Here is a 21,187-nt window from a genome sequence, read left to right as displayed (position 1 = left end):
AGTGAGAGTCATAAGACTTGTATATTCCTTTAATGAGTATTCAAAATTGAAACAGAGGAAACAATGAATTTTAGAGCTTGGGTAAGTAAACTCATTGTTTATATTCATAATAAAAATATGATTTCCCCCCTGGGTCATACAGTCAAAGAAAGAACTAAAATTAGAACTAAGTTGTTCTGACTCTCACACATTATTCTTTCAGCTCTATCATGCTGAAAGAGCTATTTTGAGAGAAGAACTACTAGAAAACTCATCAGAATTTCAAAGAACAGCCATAAAACATGCACTTTGATGTTAACTCAGGTGTAAAGTGGGTTTACTTAAGAAATTCACATCAGATATTCTTAGGGAGATTTTAGTTTGTGACACACCTTAAAGAAAGAGTAGACATTTTAGGAGTATGTCATTTAACTTCAATTATAGTATTTGAAAATTCAAGACAAGCTAAGCATGGTAGCTCAGACATATATGTTTGAGGTCAGCCTGGGCTATATGGTGAGTTTCAATCCAACCTAGAATAGTAAGACCCTGTCACTAAAAAAATAAATAAATAAACTGAATGAGCAATATGAATTTGGATACATTTACAAGTTAATTGCAAGCTGGGTGTGGTGGTGCATGCCTTTAATCCCAATACTTGGGAGGCACAGGTAAAGAGGTCTTGATAAGTGTGAGGCTAACCTGGGACTACTGAGTGAGTGCCAGGTCAGCCTGGGACAGATTAAGACCATACCTCAACAAAAGTTAATTACAATATAGTATTTATCAGCTGGGCATGGTGGCACATACCTTGAAGACCCCACTTGGGGGCAGAGGTAGGAAAACTGCTATGAGTTCTAGGTCACCCTTAGACTACGTAGTGAATTCCAGGTCAGCCTGGACTAGAATGAGACCCTACCTTGAAAATAATGTATGTATAGACCAGAGAGCAGGGGAAATGAGGTATTATGACATATATTACATGATTGATCAAGATCCTTCAGAATTAACTGCTGACATTTTATCATGTGTTTATAAATACAAAATACTAAATTTAGCAATATTGTGAACAAGAATAATTCTACAGTAGGCTCTTGGGATTAACACTGTGACCAGTGGGATAGAGCATGCACCCAGAATGAACAAATGATATATGTACTGACCCAAGGTATTTCCTAAAATTTAACATAAAATTCTCCTGGAACTTCTTTGCTTTTCTGCTAAAAGTAGAATAGTATGTAATTACTTGATTACAATAAAAGTTTTAACTATTTGGATATGTTTATGATTTTACCAAAACTTGTTCTCTTTGTAGATAGTAGCTAACAGTTAAGTAAAGGAATAACTTTCATTTTATTTTATTTTACTTTTTTTTTTTTTTTTTTGAGGTTGGGTATAGCTATAGCCCGGGCTGACCTGGAATTCACTATGTAGTTCCAGGCTGGCCTCATATTTAAAGCAATCCTCCTACCTCAGTTTCCTAAATGCTGGGATTAAAGTGTATACCATCATACTGGGCTACTTTTTTTTTTTGTTTGTTTGTTTGTTTGTTTTTTTTTTTGTTTTTCGAGGTAGGGTCTCACTCTAGCTCAGACTGACCTGGAATTCACTAGGCAGTCTCAGGGTAGCCTCAAACTCATGGTGATCCTCCTACCGCTGCCTCCAAGTGCTGGGATTAAAGGTGTGCACCACCACGCCCAGCTCCTGGACTACATTTTAATTTTTTATTTCTTTTTTGTGATAGTCTTTATTTTTTTAAGCTACTGATAACATAGCATGGTAGAAAAATTATATCAGTAATCTGAGAGAATACAACATTTTTCATGAAAGCATCTGCCTTACTATATTCTAGAGGCTATTTAGAGTATTTCTCCTGCTCTAAAGTCTAACTGTGATGCCACTACTGCCTCTCACAGATGTAAATATATATATATGTGTGTGTGTGTGTGTGTGTGTGTGTGTGTATACACATATATGTATATATGTATATATATGTATATATATACATATATACATATACACATACACATACATATATATATACACATATGTGTGTATACACATATGTGTATATATGTATATATATGTATATATATATATATACATATATACATATACACATACACATACATATATATATACACACACACAAATATACATATACACATATACACACATATATATATATTTCAGGCTGGAAAGATTGCTTAGTGGTTAAGGAGCTTGCCCACAAAGCCTAAGGACCCATGTCCAATTCCCCAGGATCCATGTAAGCCAGATGCACAAGGTGGCGCGTGCATCTAGAATTCATTTGCAGTGGCTAGAGCCCCTGGTGCACCCATTCTTTCTATATGCCTCTTCCTCTGTCTCTCTCTCTCTCTCTCTCAAATAAATAAATAAAATGTTTTTAAACAATATTTCAATATTATGAAGATATACTTTACAAAGTTCATTAGCGGCATTGCTGAGCTTTCCATGGTTATGGTTTTACAGAGTTCAATACTTTAAAACATGAGTAGATTCTTACGAAACTAAAGTTCTGCATTTTGTCTGCCATCTCTTCCATAATGGACCCTGAGCCTTGGAAGGTGTGAAAGATGTTTCAGTGATGAGCACTCCTCTGTCACTTCTTCTCAGCACTATGGTGACTTCTGAATCATCCCAGAGTTACCACCATCTGAAAAGAGAACCAAAAGTAAGAGTAGCATTAATATATGGGTATGAAAATTAAGATAGTCATGCTTTTGTTTTGTTTTATTTTGCTTTACAAATACCAACTAAGATTAAGATTTTAAACCAACTAAGATTAGATGCCAATATTTAAAACTTGAGAAAATTAGCCGGGCGTGGTAGTGCATGCCTTTAATCTGGCAGAGGTAGGAGGATCGCCATGAGTTTGGGGCCACCCTGAGACTACATAGTGAATCCTAGATCAGACTGGGCCAGAGTGAGACCCTGCCTCCAAAAACAAACAAACAAAATAAAAAAAAAACTTGAGAAAATTATGGATTTGGTCAAGTTGGATCAAGGCTGTAAATTTATTTCAGTTTTTTTTCAATGACCACGACTTTCTTTGGCATTAGAAACCTCTAGGATTCATATAATTATTTCAATTTATAAGCCTTACAACAAATAAAATTTAAAATCACAGGCATAAAATCCTAATTTAATACTATCTTTATAATATATTTTATTTATTTATTTGCAAGCAGAGGGATACAAAGACACACACACACACAGAGAGAGAGAGAGAGAGAGAGAGAGAGAGAGAGAGAGAGAGAGAGAGAGAGAGAGGAGGGAGGGGAAGTACTGGTGTATACCAGGGGCTCTAACCTTTGCAAATGAACTCCAGATGTATGCACCACTTTGTGCGTCTGGATTACATAGGTACTAGGGAATTGAACCCAGGCAAGTGCTTTAATCACTAAGCAATATCTGCAGCCCTCAACAGTATCTTAAAATGAAAAGTATTCCATTAGAAATAAAGTTTAACCCAAGAATGAAAATAAATTACTTTATATTAAGAAAAATATTTGGCTGGAGAGATGGCTTAGCAGTTAAGGAGCTTGCCTGCAAAGCCTAAGGATTCACATTTGATTCTCCAGGTCCCATGTGAGACAGATGCACATGGTGGCATATGCATCTGGAGTTTGTTTGCAGTGGCTAGAGGTCCTGGTGTGCCCATGTTCTCTCTCCTCTCTCCCTCTTTATGTCTCTAATAAATAAAGAAAGAAAAGAAAAATATTGAGCTCAGCATGGTGGTACACACCTTTAATCCCAGCATGTTAGAAGCAGAGGTAAAAGGATCATTATGAGCTTGAGAGCAGTCCACAACTACAAAGTGAGTTCTAGGTGAGCCTGGGTTAGTGTAAGACCCTACCTTGAAAAGCTAGAAAAAAATTAAATTTTAAGAAAAGAAACCAAAATAAAAAGAAACATATTTGTTGGACTTGATGGCACACACATGTAATCCCAGCATTTGGGCGGTAGAGGAAGGAAAAACAGGGGTTCAATGATAGTATCAGCTGTATAGGAACTTCAAAGCCAGCCTAGACTATATGAGATATTGGAACTAGAGAGATTGCTCAGTGGTTAAGGCACTCACTTGCAATGCCTAATGACCCCAGTTCAATTCCCTAGTACCCATGTGGAGCCCGATATACAAAATAAAAATGGTGCGTGTATCTGGCATTTGTTTTCAGTGGCTAAAGGTTCTGGCATACCCATTCTCTATCTCTCTCGCTCTCTTTGAAAGTTATATATAAATAGATATAAAATAAATTATATATAATATAGGGCTTGGAATATGACTCAGTAGGTAAGAGTACTTGCCATACAAGCATGAGGGCCTGATTTCCCAGCACTAGAGAATTGCTGGGTCTCACTGGTCAGCAGTATAACCAAAAATAGCTGCTCTGGGTTCAGTGAGATACTCAGTCTCAAGGAAACACTCATATGAGCAATAGATATGCCCAACATTCTACATAGGTCTTTGCATGTGTGTGCACAGGGCACATGTATCTGTGCATGCACACATGTGCACACACACACTACATACTGTACACACACAAAAAAACATAAGGTTGATATTATTTATTTATATATTATGTTTCAGGACAATTTTAATGTGGATGAAAAGCACATACCTGAACTTGGTGGTGATGACTGTAATCCTAGCATTATATAGGCTGAGACAGGAGGACTACCACAGTTAGAAGCCAGCATATACTACAAAGTAAGTTTTAGACTAGAAATGGTCCTTAAACCATGCCTTAAACAACATCACCAGTACTGCCAACAAATACAAAAGAGAATAAGAAGATAAATGTAAGTGCCAAGGCTGAGTATGGAAGTGAGTTGTGAGGCACAATCCTATCATGCATGAGGCTCTGGGTTTGATCCCCAGCATCACACACAAATGTGACCACAAAGTTATCCAAGTTTACAGTTCAGGGGCTAGAGAAAGCAGTTATGAGCACTTTTCTTGTGAGCATGAGGACCTGAGAGAGACTAAGACCACTGAGTTTGATTCTCTAAAACCCACATAAAGAAGTGGGTGTGGTCATGCAGGTCTGTAACACCAGTTATATGGGGTATAGAGACCAGAGAATCATTGAAGCTCCCAGAAACAACAAGCTCTAAAATCAGTGAAAGAGAGTAGGTCTTGAGGAAATGAGCAGATGAGCAGTGAAAGGGGACACTTAACGTTCTCCTTTTCCCTCCACATGTGCAGGATGCTTCATTGGCATATACTATATGCATGCATGAGCTTGTGAGAATTTGCATGTACACACAAACAACACTACATAATACATACTACACTACAACTACTACTACTCAAATGCACAAAAAATCAAATAAATAAGCTGGGATATTGGATCACACCTTTAATCCCAGCCCTTGGGTGGCTTAGGTAAGAGGATCATCATGAATTCAATGCCAGCATAGGCTACAGAGTAAGTTCCAGGTCAGTCTGGGCTACAATGAGACTATGCCTCAGATATTAGACAGGAGAGAGAGAGAGACAGACAGACAGACAGATAGATAGAACAATTGAAAGGTAATTTATACTACTCATTTCTGGGTAAGATGGTGGCATAGTAGCCATGACAAAGCAGCCTAGGGAGGGTGTTGCAGTCAGGTTCACATGGCTGGCAGGAAATACCCGACCAAGAGCACCTTGTGGGGGAAAAAAGTTTTATTTTGACTTACAGACTTGAGGGGAAGCTCCATGATGGCAGGGGAAAATGATGATAGAGGGTGGACATCACCTGGCTACCATCAGGTTGACAACAGCAACATTGGAGTGTTCCAAACACTGGCAAGAGGAAGCTGGCTATAATACCTATAAGCCCACCCCAACAATACACTGCCTCCTAGAGGCATTAATTCTCAAACTTCCATGAGCCAAGAACCAAGCATTTAGAATACCTAAGTTTATGGGGGACACCAAATCAAACCACAGCAAAAGAAACTAAACAAAAAAGAGTAAACTACACTCTTCTACCAAAAAGTGAAGTGTATAAGTAATTTTCAACCACAGCAGAGAAGCAGGAGAGACTCAGATCTTCTAGCAAGCAGGGAATGGCCCAGGATCCCAGAGAGGTGCCCACCCTGCCAGCACAGAGATGCAGGAGCAGAAACCAGATGAAGGGACTTTCCACTCCCACAAGCCCCCTCACAAAGTCAAGAAACCTGAAGGAAAAGACAGCAGGGATCAGCTGAGCAGCTGAAGGAAATAACAAACAGGACTGGCTGAGCAGCTCTGGTACAACTCCAGGCATGCTGCACAGCTTCCCATCCTCCAGCCCACCAGTGCTACAATCCACTGGAGAACTCATCTAGCCCGAGACCGTACAGCATCCAACACAGCTGATCAAAACACCAGCTCCATAGCACAACAGAGAGGGATCAAGGTTGGCACTCAGCATTGGTGAAATTAGAAGCCATCCCAAAAGGTAACAAGGCCTACTTACACAAAGCCAGATACATAGGCCAGGATAGGGAGTGCTAATCTCACCATCGATGTCAGGGCAGATTATGAGTTAATTTGATTGATATGTTTCTTGGTTGGCTTTACTATTCTCAATTCAGGTTTATTTTGGTGTTGACTATTATTGTCTTTGACATTTTCTGATTTATATGTCCTTTGTCTTTTTCTCATGTCATTATTGGGGGTAGGGTCTGACTTGGACCCAGGCTGATCTGTAACCCAAATTAGACCAGAAACTTTAGCCTCCCAGTGTACAGGATTAAGGGTGTGGGGCAATTTATCCCCTTAGGGACTTTGGCTTCATTAGATTATCTGTTTAATTTAATACCAACCCTTGTATAAATACTCTGTACTGGTTTTAATTGAATGTCTATATTGCTCAATTGAATTTTAGAATTTGCCAGTAATTTGCTTCACCCAGTGTACCACAATTCTTGAACAGCAGGCAAACTCAACACCTAGGGTCACTTCTTCTGTTTCTCTTGGAGTATAAAAGCTATACCTGGCACATTAAGCTCCTGCCCTGAAGGTAAAGTCAGATTTACATGACTAAGAACACTGCAGATAATTAGAAAACCAAAACATCAAAATAACTCAAGATGAAAATATCTCTACATTATAATACAAGAAACAAAAATCAAGGCAATACAATTCCACCAAAATAATAAATCTACAGGGTGTGGTGGCACATGCCTTTAATCTCAGCACTTGGGAGGCAGAGGTAAGAGAATTGCCATGAGTTTAAGGCTACCCTGAGACTATGTAGTGAACTCCAGGTCAGCCTGAGCTATAGTGAGATGTGACCTTGAAAAACCAATAATAATAATAATAATAATGATATTAATAATAATAATTAATCCATCAAAAATGACCTCCAGTGAGACTGTTTTAAATGAAATGCCTGATAAAGATTTCATCTATGTTCAAAGATTAAAACAAAAGAATCAAAGAAGAAAACAGGGCTGGAGAGATGGGTTAGTGGTTAATAACTTTACCTGCAAAGCCAAAGGACTCATGTTCAATTCCCCAGGAGCCACATAAGCCAGATGGACAAGGTGGCACATGTGTCTGGAGTTTGTTTGCAGTGGCTAGAGGTCCTGGCATGCCCATTTTCTCTATTTGCCTCTATCTTCTCTTTCACAAAAAAAAAAAAAGAAGAAGAAGAAGAAAACAAACTCCTGAAAGAATTCCAAGAGAAGAGAGACAACCAACTTAAGAAAATAAGATCAATACATGACATGCGCAAGAAAATAGAAACAATGAAAAAATACCAATTAGAAATATGAGAAATGAAAGAGTAAGTCAACTAGAAAACACTGTAGAAAGTCTTACCTGTACAATATATCAAGGCGAGGACAGAATATCTAAACTAGAAGACAAGGTGGCATATCTAATACACTACAACAAAGATTAAGACAAACAAATAGGAAGGCATGACTGGGGATTTCAAGACATGTGGGACACTACGCAGAGATCAAACAGAAGAATTCAGGGCACACTGTGTGTGGTGGTGCACGCCTTTTATCCCAGCACTCAGGTGACAGAGGTAGGTGGATTGCTCAGAGTTTGAGGCCATCCTGAGACTACATAGTTAATTCCAGGTCAACCTGAGCTAGAGTAAGACACTACCTTGGAAAACCAAAAAAATAAAAAACAAAAAAGAGAATTAAGGGCATAGTAGAAGGAGAATTTCACTCCAAAGGCCTAACAGGTATTTTCAACAAAATCATAGAAGAAAATTTCTCCCAAGTAGGAAAAGTGATGCCAGTACAGCTACAGGAAGCCTATAGAATGACAAACAGACAAAATCAGCAAAGAACCTCTCACTGTCATATTATAATTAAACTACAAAAGACCCCAAACCAAAGAAAATATATTGAAAGCAGTTAGAGAGAAAAATCAAGTCACTTATAAAGACAAGCCCATCAGGATAAGAACACATTCCTCAAGACAAATTTTAAAAGCCAGAAGAGCTTAGAATGATGTATTCCAAGTTTTGAAAGTTAACAACTGTCAACCAAAATTACTTTATACAGAAAAGCTATCCATCCAAGTTGACATAAAGACAAGGACATTCACATCAAGACAGGCTAAAGGAATATATGAACACTAACCCAGCTCTACAGAAAATACTTGAAAGGATACTACACATGTAAGAGAAAGAAAAGAACACAGTTAAGGAAACAGGAAAAAAAATACCCAAATAATAGTTAATACAAGAGAGTAAAGGAAAAACTGAAAGAACTACAAAACAAAAAGAATGGCAAGAATAAATACACACTGATCAATAATAACTCTTAATATCAATGGTCTCAATGCGCCAACAAAAAGACACAGGTTTGTAGACTGGGATAAAAGGTAGGATCAGGGCTGGAGAGATGGCTCAGTGGTTAAGGCACTTGCCTGCCAAGTCTAAGGACCCAGGTTCGATTCTCCAGGTCCTACATGAGCCAGATGCACATGGTGGCATGTGCAGCCGGGGTTCATTTGCTGTGGCCGGCGGCCCCGGCGTGCCCATTGTCTCTTGGGCTCTCTTTCGCCCTCTCTCTCTCTCTCTGTCTCTAATAAATAAATAAATTCAAATAAATATTTTTTTTTAAAAAAAGTAGGATCAGGGCTGGAGAGATGGCTTAATGGTTAAGCGCTTGCCTGTGAAGCCTAAGAACCCCGGTTCAAGGCTCGGTTCCCCAGGACCCACGTTAGCCAGATGCACGCGTCTGGAGTTTGTTTGCAGTGGCTGGAGGCCCTGGCGTGCCCATTCTCTCCCTCTCTCTCTCTCTCTCTCTCTCTCTCTCTCTCTCTCTCTCCCTCCCTCTTTCTCCCTCTCTCTCTCTATCTGCCTCTTTCTCTCTCTGTTGCTCTCAAATAAATAAATAAAAATTTTAAAAAGTAGGATCATTTATTATATTTGTTGCCTCTAAGAAACTCACTTTTACATAAAAGTTGAACACCATCTTATGATGAAATGATGGAAAATGATATTTCAATTAAATGGGATTAGAAGATAAGTAGGTGTTTCTATCCTAACATCTGACTAGGTAGACTTGAAACCAACATTAGTTAGGAAAGATAAAGAAGGTCACTTTAATGCTTTTTTTTCTTTCTTTCTTTCTTGTTTCGAGGTAGGGTTTCACTCTAGCTCAGGCTGACCTGGAATTCACTATGTAGTCTCAGGTTGGCCTTGAACTCATGTCAATCCTCCTACTTCTGCCTTCCGAGTGATGGGATTAAAGGGGTGCACCACCATGCCCGGCCAAAGAAGGTCACTTTATATTAATAAAGGAACACTAAAACAGGAGGGCATTATAATCCTAAACATATATGCACCTAACATGGAGGCTCCCAATTTAGTCAACCAAACACTATTAGAATTGAGGTCACAGGTAACACCAAACACAATTGTAGTGTGTGATTTCAATACCCACTCTAATTAAATGACATGTCAGCCTGGCAAAAAATAAACAGAGAGACATCTGGGTTAAATGAGGCCATAGAACAAATGGACTAACAGATATCTACAGTACATTTCACCCAAATTTTGCAGAATACACATTCTTTACAGCAGGACATGGAACATTATCTAAAATAGAACATATATTAAGACACAAAGCAAATCTTAACAAATACAGGAAAATTGAAATAATTCCGTGCACTCTTTATCTGATCACAATGGGATTCAAATCAACAGAAAGAAAAGCTATAGAACATACACAAAATCATGGAAAATAAATAATACACTACTAAATGATGAATGGGTAAATGAAGAAATCAAGAAAGAAATCAAAAAATTCATAGAATCAAATCCTGGCATGGTGGTGCACGCCTTTAATCCCAGCACTTGGGAGGCAGAGGCAGGAGTATCACTGTGAGTTCAAGGCCACTCTGAAACTACATAGTAAATTCCAGGTCAGCCCCAGCCAAAGTGAGACCCTACTTTGAAGAACAAAAACAAAATTCATAGAATCAAATGATAATGAGAACACAAAATGTCAAAACGTTTGGGACACATTGAAGGAAGTCCTAAGAGAGAAATTTATACCTTTAAGTGCCTATAGTAAGAAATTAGGGGCACTTGGTAAGTTGGCGCTCCCGCGGGCTCGGCCGCTGGGGTTGGGTTCTCCCTGGGCGCACTGGGCCGCGCCGGCCCGCTCCCTCGGCCCCAGCCCCAGCAGCCCTGCTTCCGCCCGGGGCTCCGGTGCCGCGGGACCGGTCCGAGCCACGCCTTGACGGACGGGTGGATTCTGGGAAGCTGAGTGGGCGCTTGCCCTGCGGGACTGTCAGTCGGTCTGCCGGAATGCTAGCCGTCCTCTTCGGCGAGGCGAGGCGAGCCGGCCCCGTGTCGCGTGTCACCGGGGTTCTAAAGGGTGAAAGCCATGTCTCCTCCTGGGAAAGTTCCCCAGAAGGAGAACCTGTGGCTCCAGTGTGAGTGGGGGTCCTGTTCCTTTGTGTGTTCAACCATGGAGGAGTTTTTCCAGCATGTCACTCAGCACGTGCAGCAGCACATGCATGGCCCCAGGGAGGAAGATGAGGAAGATGACCCACTTGAGGAAGAATTCTCCTGTTTGTGGCAGGAGTGTGGCTTTTGGTCTCTGGATAATTCCACTGACCTCATCCGCCATGTCTACTTCCACTGCTACCATACCAAGCTGAAACAGTGGGCGCTGCAAGCCTTGCAAAGCCAGGCTGACCTCAGTCCCTGCATCTTGGACTTCCAGAGCCGCAACGTCATCCCTGATGTCCCAGGCTTCCTGTGTCTGTGGGAACATTGTGAGAGCTCCTTTGACAATCCTGAGTGGTTCCATTGGCACGTGGACGCACACAGCCTGTGCTGTGAATACCAAGCTGTCAGCAAGGACAACCATGTGGTGCTGTGTGGCTGGAAAGGCTGCACCTGCACCTTCAAGGACCGGTGTAAGCTTCGAGAACACCTTCGTAGCCACACCCAGGAAAAAGTGGTGGCCTGCCCCACCTGTGGGGGCATGTTTGCCAACAACACCAAGTTCTTAGATCACATCCGTCGCCAGACTTCATTGGATCAGCAGCGGTTTCAGTGCTCTCACTGCTCCAAGAGATTTGCCACAGAGCGGCTTTTGCGGGACCACATGCGTAACCATGTGAATCACTATAAATGCCCCTTGTGTGACATGACCTGCCCACTGCCTTCTTCCCTCCGCAACCACATGCGCTTTCGACATAGTGAGGACCGGCCCTTTAAATGTGACTGTTGTGACTACAGTTGCAAGAATCTGATTGACCTCCGGAAGCACCTGGACACCCATAGCAATGAGTCAACCTTACAGGTGTGATTTTGAGAACTGCGGCTTCAGTGCTCGGTCGCTAAGCTCTATCAAGTCCCATTATCACAAAGTGCATGAAGGAGACTCAGAGCCAAGGTACAAATGTCATGTGTGTGACAAATGCTTCACACGTGGCAACAACCTTACCGTGCACCTTCGCAAGAAGCACCAGTTCAAGTGGCCCTCAGGGCACCCCCGTTTTCGGTACAAGGAGCATGAAGACGGCTACATGCGGCTGCAGCTGGTTCGCTACGAGAGCGTGGAGCTGACGCAGCAGCTACTGCGGCAGCTGCAAGAGGGATCAGACTTGGGAGTGACGCTGACCGACAGCAGCCTGCAGGGCATTGTTCTAGAAGCTGTGCTGGCGGAGCCAGGACCTGAAGAAGAGGCGGAAGAGGATGTGGGTGACGAGGGGACTGCCCTCTCAGCTTTTCAGGACAACCCCAGCCCTGTCATCCATGTGGTAAATCAGACCACCAACCAGGGCCAGCAAGAGGTTGTCTACTATGTGCTGTCAGAAGCCCCAGGAGAGCCCCCACCAGCCCCTGTACCACCCTCGGGGGACCTCATGGAAAAGCTTCAAGGAATACCTGAGAATCCAGAGGTCCAGATGGTATCAAGACTGCAGAGCCTGACTGACCACTCCTACTCCAGACCTTGACCTTGGGTTTGAGCCAGGCAGGTGGTGGTACCTCTAGCAGGCAGTCCTTGTCCATGGATGCTTTAGGAGTGGTGCTGGAGTGGAGGTGTCTCCTCTGGCCCAGACTTGCATTGTTCTGCAGACTCTGAGGACTTGTCTCTTACCACACGGCTATTGTGGGGATTCTAAGGAGTTGGGATTCTTGGAGGTGATCCTGTATGTGTGTGCTTGTTGGAAGGACTGTTGTTAGGCTCAAGTATGACCTCCCCTCAACGTGCTAGACAGTAAATCAGTTAGTTCACATCTAGTCCCACCTCTAAAGTCCATAGGCCCTGGGATAATGAGTGACTGGTCCTTAACAAGGGCCCTTTCCTCACCACCAGTTAAATGCTGGTCACCAGTATCCATTTCTCTCTTAAGGTTTCCTCCTATACCCCAGGGACATTTGTGGTTATCCTCAGGGACAGGATTGGAGGCTATGTTGTGTGTGTGTGACAATTGTTTTTGGTAATAAACACTTGTTACTCATTTAAAAAAAAAAAGAAAGAAATTAGGCTACAGCCAGGGCATGGTGGTGCATGCCTTTAATCCCAGCACTCAGGAGGCTGAGGTAGGAGGATCACCGTGAGTTTGAGGCCACCCTGAGGCTACATAGTTAATTCCATGTCAGCCAGAGGTAGGAGGATCACCATGAGTTCGAGGCCAACCTGAGACTACATAGTTAATTCCAGGTCAGCTTGGGCCAGAGTGAGACCCTATCTCGAAAAACCAAAAGAAAAAAAAAGAGGGAATAAGGCCAGACATGGTGGAACATGCCTTTAATCCCACCACTCAGGATTCAGAGTTAGGAAGATTGCCATGAGTTAAAGGCCACCCTGAGACTACATAGTGAATTCCAGAACAGCCTGAGTGAGAGTAGGACCCTACCTTGAAAACAAAAAAAAAGAAAACAAAAACAAAAAGAAATTAGAGGGCTGGAGAGATGGCTTTGCAGTTAAGGTGATTACCTGCAAAGCCAAAGGACCCTTATTCAATTCTCCAGAATTCACATAAGCCACATGCATCTAGACTTTACAGCAGCTAAAGGCCTTGATCTGCACATTCTCTCTCTCCCTCTCTCTCTCTATTTCTCTCTCTCTCCCTTTCTCTCTCAATAAATAAATAAAAATATTGGGCTACAGAGATGGCTTAGTGGTTAAACACTTGCATGTGAAGCCTAAGGACCGCGGTTCCTGGCTCAATTCCCCAGGACCCACATTAGCCCAATGCACAAGGGAACACTTGTGTCTAGAGTTTGTTTGCAGTGGCTGAATGCCCTGGTGTGCCCATTCTCTCTCTCTCTCTCTTTCCCTCCCTCCCTGTTTCTCTGTCTGTCACTCTCAAATAAATAAATAAAAATAAACAAAAATTAAAAAATAAATAAATATATTTGGAAAAAATAAATTAGAAAGGTCACAAGTAAATAACTTAAGGCTTCACCTTAAGACCTTGGACAAAGAAGAACAAGGCAAAACAAAAATTAGTAGATGTGAGGAAATAATAAAGATTAGGGCAGAAATGCATAGAATAGAAACCAAAAAAAAAAAAAAAAAAGAACACAATGCAAGTAACCAAAGAAACAAAGAATTGGTTCTTTGAAAGGATAAACAAGATTGATAAACCCTTAGCAAATCTGATCAAAGGAAAGAGAGAAGTGATAGAAATTAACAAAATTAGAGATGAAAGAGGTAATATTACAACAGATACCAAAGAAATTCAGGGACTGGATTGATGGCCTAGTGGTTAAACACTTGCCTGTGAAGCCTAAGGACCCCAGTTTGAGGCTCGATTCACCAAGACCCATGTTAGCCAGATGAACATGGGAGCACACATGTCTGGAGTACGTTTGCAGTGGCAGGAGGCCCTGGCACACCCATTCTCGTTCTCTGTCTCTCTCTCTCTCTCTCTCTCTCTCTCTCTTTCTCTATTTCTCTCTGTCTGTCACTGTCAAATAAATAAATAAAAATAAATGTTTAAAAAGAAGAAATTCAGAAAATGACATACGTTAAGTACACATCACTAAGGTTGAAAATGTGAAAGAAATGGATGATTTCCTTGATTTACATAACCCACCAAAATTAATTTAAGATGAGATAAAACACCTAACTAGACCTATAACAAATATGGAGATCCAAACAGTTATTAATAAACCTCCCAACTAAAATAGTTCAGGCCCAGATGGATCCACTAGTGAATTTTACCAGACCTTTGCAGAATAACTAGCACCAACACTTCTCAAACTTTTCCATAAAATGAAGGAATACTACCAAACTCCTTCTATGAAGGCAGCATCACCCTGATACCAAAGACAGAACAAAAAATTTGACAGGGCTGGAGAGAAGGTTTAATGGTTAAGGTGCTTGCCTGTGAAGTCTGATGATCCTAGTAACCACATAAGCCAGATGCACAAAGTTGCATATGTATCTGGAGTTCCTTTGTAGTGGCTAAAGGCCCTGGCATACCCATTCTCTCTCTCTCAATAAATAAAATATATTTTTTTAAAAGGGGGGAGCTGGAGAAATTGATTAGTAGTTAGGGAGCTTGCCTGAAAAGCCGAAAGACCACAGTTTGATTCCCCAGAACCCACATAAGCCAGATGCACAAAGTGGTGCATGTATCTGGAGTTTCTTTACAGCAGCTGGAGGCTCTGGCATGCCAAATCTCTCATTTTCTCTCTCTCTCTCAAATAAATAAAAATAAAATATATATTTTTAAAAGATCCTAAAGATTCTACCAGCAAACTATTAGAGCTGATAAACATTTTTAGCAACATAGCAGGATATGAAGTAAACACATAGAATTCAGTAGCCTTCCTATATACTAACAACAAACATGCAGAGGATAAAATCAGGGAATCACTCCCAGTCAAAATTGCCTCAAAAAATTACCTGGCAGTAGACCTAACCAAAGAAGTGAAAGATCTCTACAATTAAAATTTAAAAACACTCAAAATAGAAACTATCAAAGGCAGGAGGAAATGGAAAGAAATTCCATGTTCTTGGATTTGAAGAAAAAATATTGTGATATGCCAATCTTACCAAAAGTAATCTACATATTTAATGAAACCCCCTTCAAAATTCCAATGGCACCCTTCACAGAAATAGAAAAAAAAAAACAAAAAACAAAACACAATCCTTGGGATGGAGAGATGGCTTAGTGGGGAAATAAAACAACCCAATTAAAAATGGGCTATGACCTGGATGTGGTCCATGCCTTTAATCCCAACACTCAGGAGGCAGAGATAGAAGGATCACCCATTGTTTGAGGCTACATAATGAATTCTAGGTCAGCCTGGACTAGAGTAAAACCCTACCTTGAAAAAACAAAATGGGGGGGGGTGGGGTGGGCTATGGCCTTCCAGATAAGATGGTGGCATACTAATCACAACAAAGAAGACTATGGAGGGAAATAAACAGAAATACAGCAAAATGCACTCTTATACTGAAGAGTGAAGGTGTATAAGTTATTATCAACCATGGCAGAGAATTAGGGGAGACCAAGATCTTTCATAAAGGAGGAAACTGACCAGAATTCTGCCAAGGTGCTAGTGGCCCCAACCCCCAGCCCACCAGCCCACGTGGCCAGTGGCTTCCAGCTTCAGGAACAGAAATAAGGTGAGAAGATTTTCCACTCACATCAGCCTCCTTCCAAAGTCAAGAAATGTAATGGGGAAGACAGCAGGGACTACCTGAGCAGGGCCGGAAGAAGATAGAAATGGGACCAGATGAGCAGGTCCATTATGACTCCAGGCACCCTGCGTAGCCTCCAATTCCCCAACCATCAGGGCCGGGAATGTTTGAAGAACTCATTCACCCCTGGCTGCCTGGCACCAAGAGGGATAAAGGTGGGTACTCTGCATTGGTGAGAATGGAAGCCATCCCAAAAGGTAACAGGGACTACTTATACAAAGTCAGATACATAGGCCTGCACATGTCAGGGAAGGTTACATATTACATTTGAATGATGTATTCTTGGTTGGCCTTAACCTTCTCAAATCAGCTGTATTTTGGTGTTGACTATTGTTGCTTTGACATTTCCTGATTTTTAGGACCTTTATCTTTTTCTTAAGTTGCTATTGAGGGCAGGGACTGACTGGCCCCAGGCTGACTTGGAACCCATTTCAGACTAGAAATCTCAATCTCCTGTTGACATAATTAAGGGTGAGGTACAACACATACCCTTAGGGACTTTGGCTTTATGAGAATTTCTGTTTAGTTTAATCCCCATCCTTGTATAAATACTCTGTATTGGTTTTGATTGAATGTCTATCAGTTGAATTTTAGAATATGCCAGTAATTTGCTTCACCTAGTCAATAATGAGAACACAAAATACCAAAACTTTTGGGACACAATGAAGGTAGTCCTAAAAGTGAAATTTATACCTTTAAGTGCCTATATTAACAAATTGGATGGAGGACTTCCAGTTAAGATGGCGGCATAGGAACCACACCAAAGCAGCCTAGGAGAGAAAAAGCCAAAACACACACACACAGCGAAATACACTCTTCTACTAAAAAGTAAAGTGTATAAGAAATTCCCAGGCTGAATTTCAAAGGGGAAAGTGTCAGGGGGAGGGAGGGAATTACCATGGGATATATATCTATTTTTTATAATCATTGGAAATGTTAATAAAAATTTAAAAATTAAAAAAAAAGAAATTCCTGGGCTGGAGCGATGGCTTAGCAGTTAAGCACTTGCCTGTGAAGCCTAAGGGCCCTGGTTCAAGGCTCAATTCCCCAGGACCCACGTTAGCCAGATGCACAAGGGGGAGCATGCATCTGGAGTTAGTTTGCAGTGGCTAGAAGCCCTGGCACACCCACTCTCCTCTCTCTCTCTGCATCTTTCTCTCTCTGTCTGTTGCTCTCAAATAAATAAGTAAAAACAAACAAAAAAATTAAAAAGAAATTCCCAGTGTCAGCAGAGAAGTAGGAGAGATCCAGAGCATCTAGAGCCCACATAGGAAGGCAGAAGCAGCTCCAGCAGCCATGACACCAGGTCCATGGGGCCACAGCCGCAAGGCTCAGCTTGAGCTGCAAGAAAAGTTAGGTATTTTCCACTCACGCCAGAGCTCTTTGCAAATTCAAAAAATGTGAAGGGAGGACTGCAGTGAACAACGGAGAAGCAGATCACAAGGCAGAGGGTCACATGGACCAGAAGGAGAACTAGAACCACCATCCACAGCCTCCCCTCTCCCACCACCAGAGTAAGCACCAGAGACCTGGGAAATGGAGCTCATAGCACACAGCAATGGCAGCCACAGCAGCAATCCAGTGACCCAGCCAGCATACTAAAATCCACAGTGCACCAAAGAGGGACCCAACCATGAATGCAGCATAATTGAGACCAACATCATCCCAAAAGGGAAGGGTCTCACTTGGTCACAAGCTGACTTGGATCCCTCAAGAGACCAGAAATCTTAACCTCCTAGTTGCCAGGATTAAGGGTGCAGGGCACCACACATGCTAAGGTAAAGTGACTTTGTTAGAGTATCTGGTTGTCATAATACCTACTCTTGCATAAATACTTTGTGCTGTATTTTACTGAATGTGTACATAGTTTAGTTAAATTTTAGAATCTGCCTGTATTTTGTTCCACTCAACCTACGTGAATATTCCCATATCAGGCAAACATAACTACTAGGGTCACTTTTGTAGGTACTCTCAGTATTAAGAGCCACACCTAACATTAAGCTTCTATCATGAAGATAGATTGATACATCTAATAATACGGCAGCTATCTAGAAAATCCAAGCATTAAATTAATCCAAGATACAAAAATATACATTATAATACAAGAAACACCAACAATCAAGGCAATATAAATCCACCAAAAAGGACTAATGCATCAAAAATGACCTCCAATGAGAATGAGTTAGAGGACATGCCTGAGAAACATTTTAAAAAAAATGATTATAAATATGCTCAAGGAAGTCAAAGAGAACATCAAAGGAATGAAAGAAGGAATCAAAGAAGACACAGGAAACCAATTCAATGAAATAAAGAGGTCAATGCTAGACATGAATAAGGAAATAGAAATAATAAAGAAAAACCAGTCAGAATTACTAAGAATGAAGAACACAGTTACTGAAATTAAAAAAAAAAAAAAAATCTGTAGAAAATCTCACCAGTAGAATGGATGAGGGAGAGGACATAATATCTATGCTAGAATACCAGGCAGCAGATCTAATATAGTCCAATAAAGAGAAAGACAAACTAATAGGAAAGTATGAATGGGAATTTCAAGATATTCATGACACTATAAAAAGATCAAACAAGAATTCAGGGTATAGTAGAAGGAGAAGAATTTCACTCCAAAGACATAGTAGGAACTTGCAACAAAATCATAGAAGAAAACTTCCCCCAAATTGGGAAAGAGGTGCCAATGCAGATGCAGGAAGCTTTTAGAACCCCAGCCAGACAAAACCTGGAAAGAATCTTTCCTTGCCATATTATAATCAAACTACCAAACACACAAACCAAAGAAAAAATATTGAAAGCAGTTAGAGAGAAAAATGAAGTTACCTACAAAGGCAAGCCCATCAGGATTACAGCAGATTACTCAACACAAACTTTAAAAGCCAATAGGGCATGGAGTGATGTATTCCAACTTTTGAAAGATAACAACTGTTAACCAAGGTTACTTTATCCTGCAAAGCTATCCATTCAAATAGACGGAGAAATAAGGACATTCCATAACAAAAGAAGGCTAAAGGAATATTTGAAGACAAAACTAGCTCTACGGAAAATACTTGAAAGAATCCTCCTCCATGCTGAAGAGAAAGAAAAGAACACATATAGGGAACCTGGAAAAAACAAACAATCCACAAATATTTGTTCATACAAGAGAGCAAAGGTAAAACTGGAAGAACTACCAAAAAAAAAAAAAGGCAAAAATACTCACCTTTCAATAATATCTCTTAATATCAATGGCCTCAATGCCCCAACCAAAAGACATAGGTTTGAAGACTGGGTTAAACAGTAGGGTCCTTCATTTTGTTGCCTACAAGAAACTCACCTTTCTACAAAGGATAGACACTACCTTAGGGTAAAAGGTTGGAAAATGGTGTTTCAAGCAAATGGGCCTAGAAAACAAGCAGGGGTTGCTATCCTATTATCTGATAAGGTAGACTTCAGTCCAACATTAGTTAGGAAAGATAAAGAAGGTCACTTTATATTAATTAAATGCACTCTCCATCAATAGGACATTACAATCCTAAACATATATGCACCTAACATGGGGGCTCCCAAATTCATCAAACAAACATTATTAGAACTAAGGTCACAGATAACACCAAATAGGTGGAGTGGGTGACTTCAACACCCCACTCTCATTAATTGACAGGTCATCCCAACAAAAAATAAACAAGCTGGGCATGGTGGGGCACACCATTAATCCCAGCACTCAGGAGGCAGAGGTAGGAGGATGGCTGTGACTTTGAGGCCATCCTGAGACCGCATCATGAATTGCAGGTCAGCCTGGGCTAGAGTGAGACCCTACCTCGAAATATCAAAATAAAATTAAATTAAATTAAGTAAAATTAAGAAAATAGAGAGGCATCTGGATTAAATGAGCTCATAGAACAAATGGACCTAACAGATATATATAGGACTTTTCATCCAAATGCTGCAGAATACATATTCTTTTCAGCAGCACATGGAACATTCTCTAAAATAGACCATATATTAGGACACAAAGCAAATCTTAAAAATACAGTAAAATAGAAATAATTCCGTGCATTCTACCTGACCACAATGGAATAAAACTAGAAATCAATAGCAAGAAAAGCTATAGAGCATACACAAAATCATGGAAACTAAATAATGCACTACTAAATGATGAATAGGTCAATGAAGAAATCAAGAAGGAAATCAAAAAAATTCATAGAGTCAAATGATAATGATAATAAACATACCAAAACCTTTGGGACACAATGAAGGCAGTGCTAAAAGGTAAATTTATAGCTTTAAGTGCCTATATTAAGAAATTAGAGAAGACTTCCGGTTAAGATGGCAACGTAGGTACCACGCCAAAGCAGCCTAGGGGGGAAAAAGACCAAAAAAACTCAGCAAAAGACACACTTTTACTAAAAAGTGAGGTGTATAGGAAATTGAAGCAGCAGCGGAGAAGTAGAAGAGATCCAGAGCATCCAGAGCCCGCACAGGTGGGAAAAGCAGCCCCGGCAGCTCCTCCAACTGCAGTGGTGGTGGCAGCAGCACACCAGAAAGCCTCCAGACTTGGCTCCAGCCACAGGAAAAGCCATAGCAATAAGGCATGAGACACACATAAAAGGGATACAAATTGGAAAGGAAGAGATCAAGTTACCATTATTTGCAGATGACATAAAGAACACTAAAAAACTCTACCAGCAAACTCTTAGAGCTGATAAGCACCTATAGCCATGTAGCAGGATACAAAATAAATACACAGAAATCAATAGCCTTCATATATACTAACAACAAACACACAGAGGATGAAATCAGAGAATCACTCCCATTCACAAAGCACAAAAAAAAAGTACATTGGAATAAACCTAACTGAGGAAGTGAAGGATCTCTACAACAAAAACTTTAAAAAAACTCAAATGATAAATTGCAGAAGACACTAGGAAATGGAAAAACATCCCTTGTTCTTGGATTGGAAGAATCAATAATGTGAAAATGGTAATCTTACCAAAAGCAATCTACACATTCAATGCAATCCCCATCAAAATTCAAGTGGCATTCTTCATGGAAATAGAAA

The 21,187-nt window shown here is 40.7% G+C and overlaps 1 protein-coding gene across 1 annotated transcript; it reads left to right on the top strand.

Moving 5' to 3' along the window:
- The first annotated feature begins 10,748 nt into the window (after positions 1-10,748).
- LOC123456539 (histone H4 transcription factor-like) lies at positions 10,749-12,430 on the top strand. The gene is given in 2 exon segments (XM_045139888.1): positions 10,749-11,766; positions 11,768-12,430. Coding segments are annotated over 2 exon segments (1,584 nt in total). The 5' UTR covers positions 10,749-10,845.
- The last annotated feature ends 8,757 nt before the right edge of the window (positions 12,431-21,187 follow it).

This window comes from Jaculus jaculus, chromosome X (genome assembly GCF_020740685.1).
Source record: "Jaculus jaculus isolate mJacJac1 chromosome X, mJacJac1.mat.Y.cur, whole genome shotgun sequence".
Classification (NCBI taxonomy): domain Eukaryota; kingdom Metazoa; phylum Chordata; class Mammalia; order Rodentia; family Dipodidae; genus Jaculus; species Jaculus jaculus.
The sequence above is the reverse complement of the archived record's forward strand: the minus strand, read 5'-3'. Positions and strand labels throughout refer to the sequence as shown.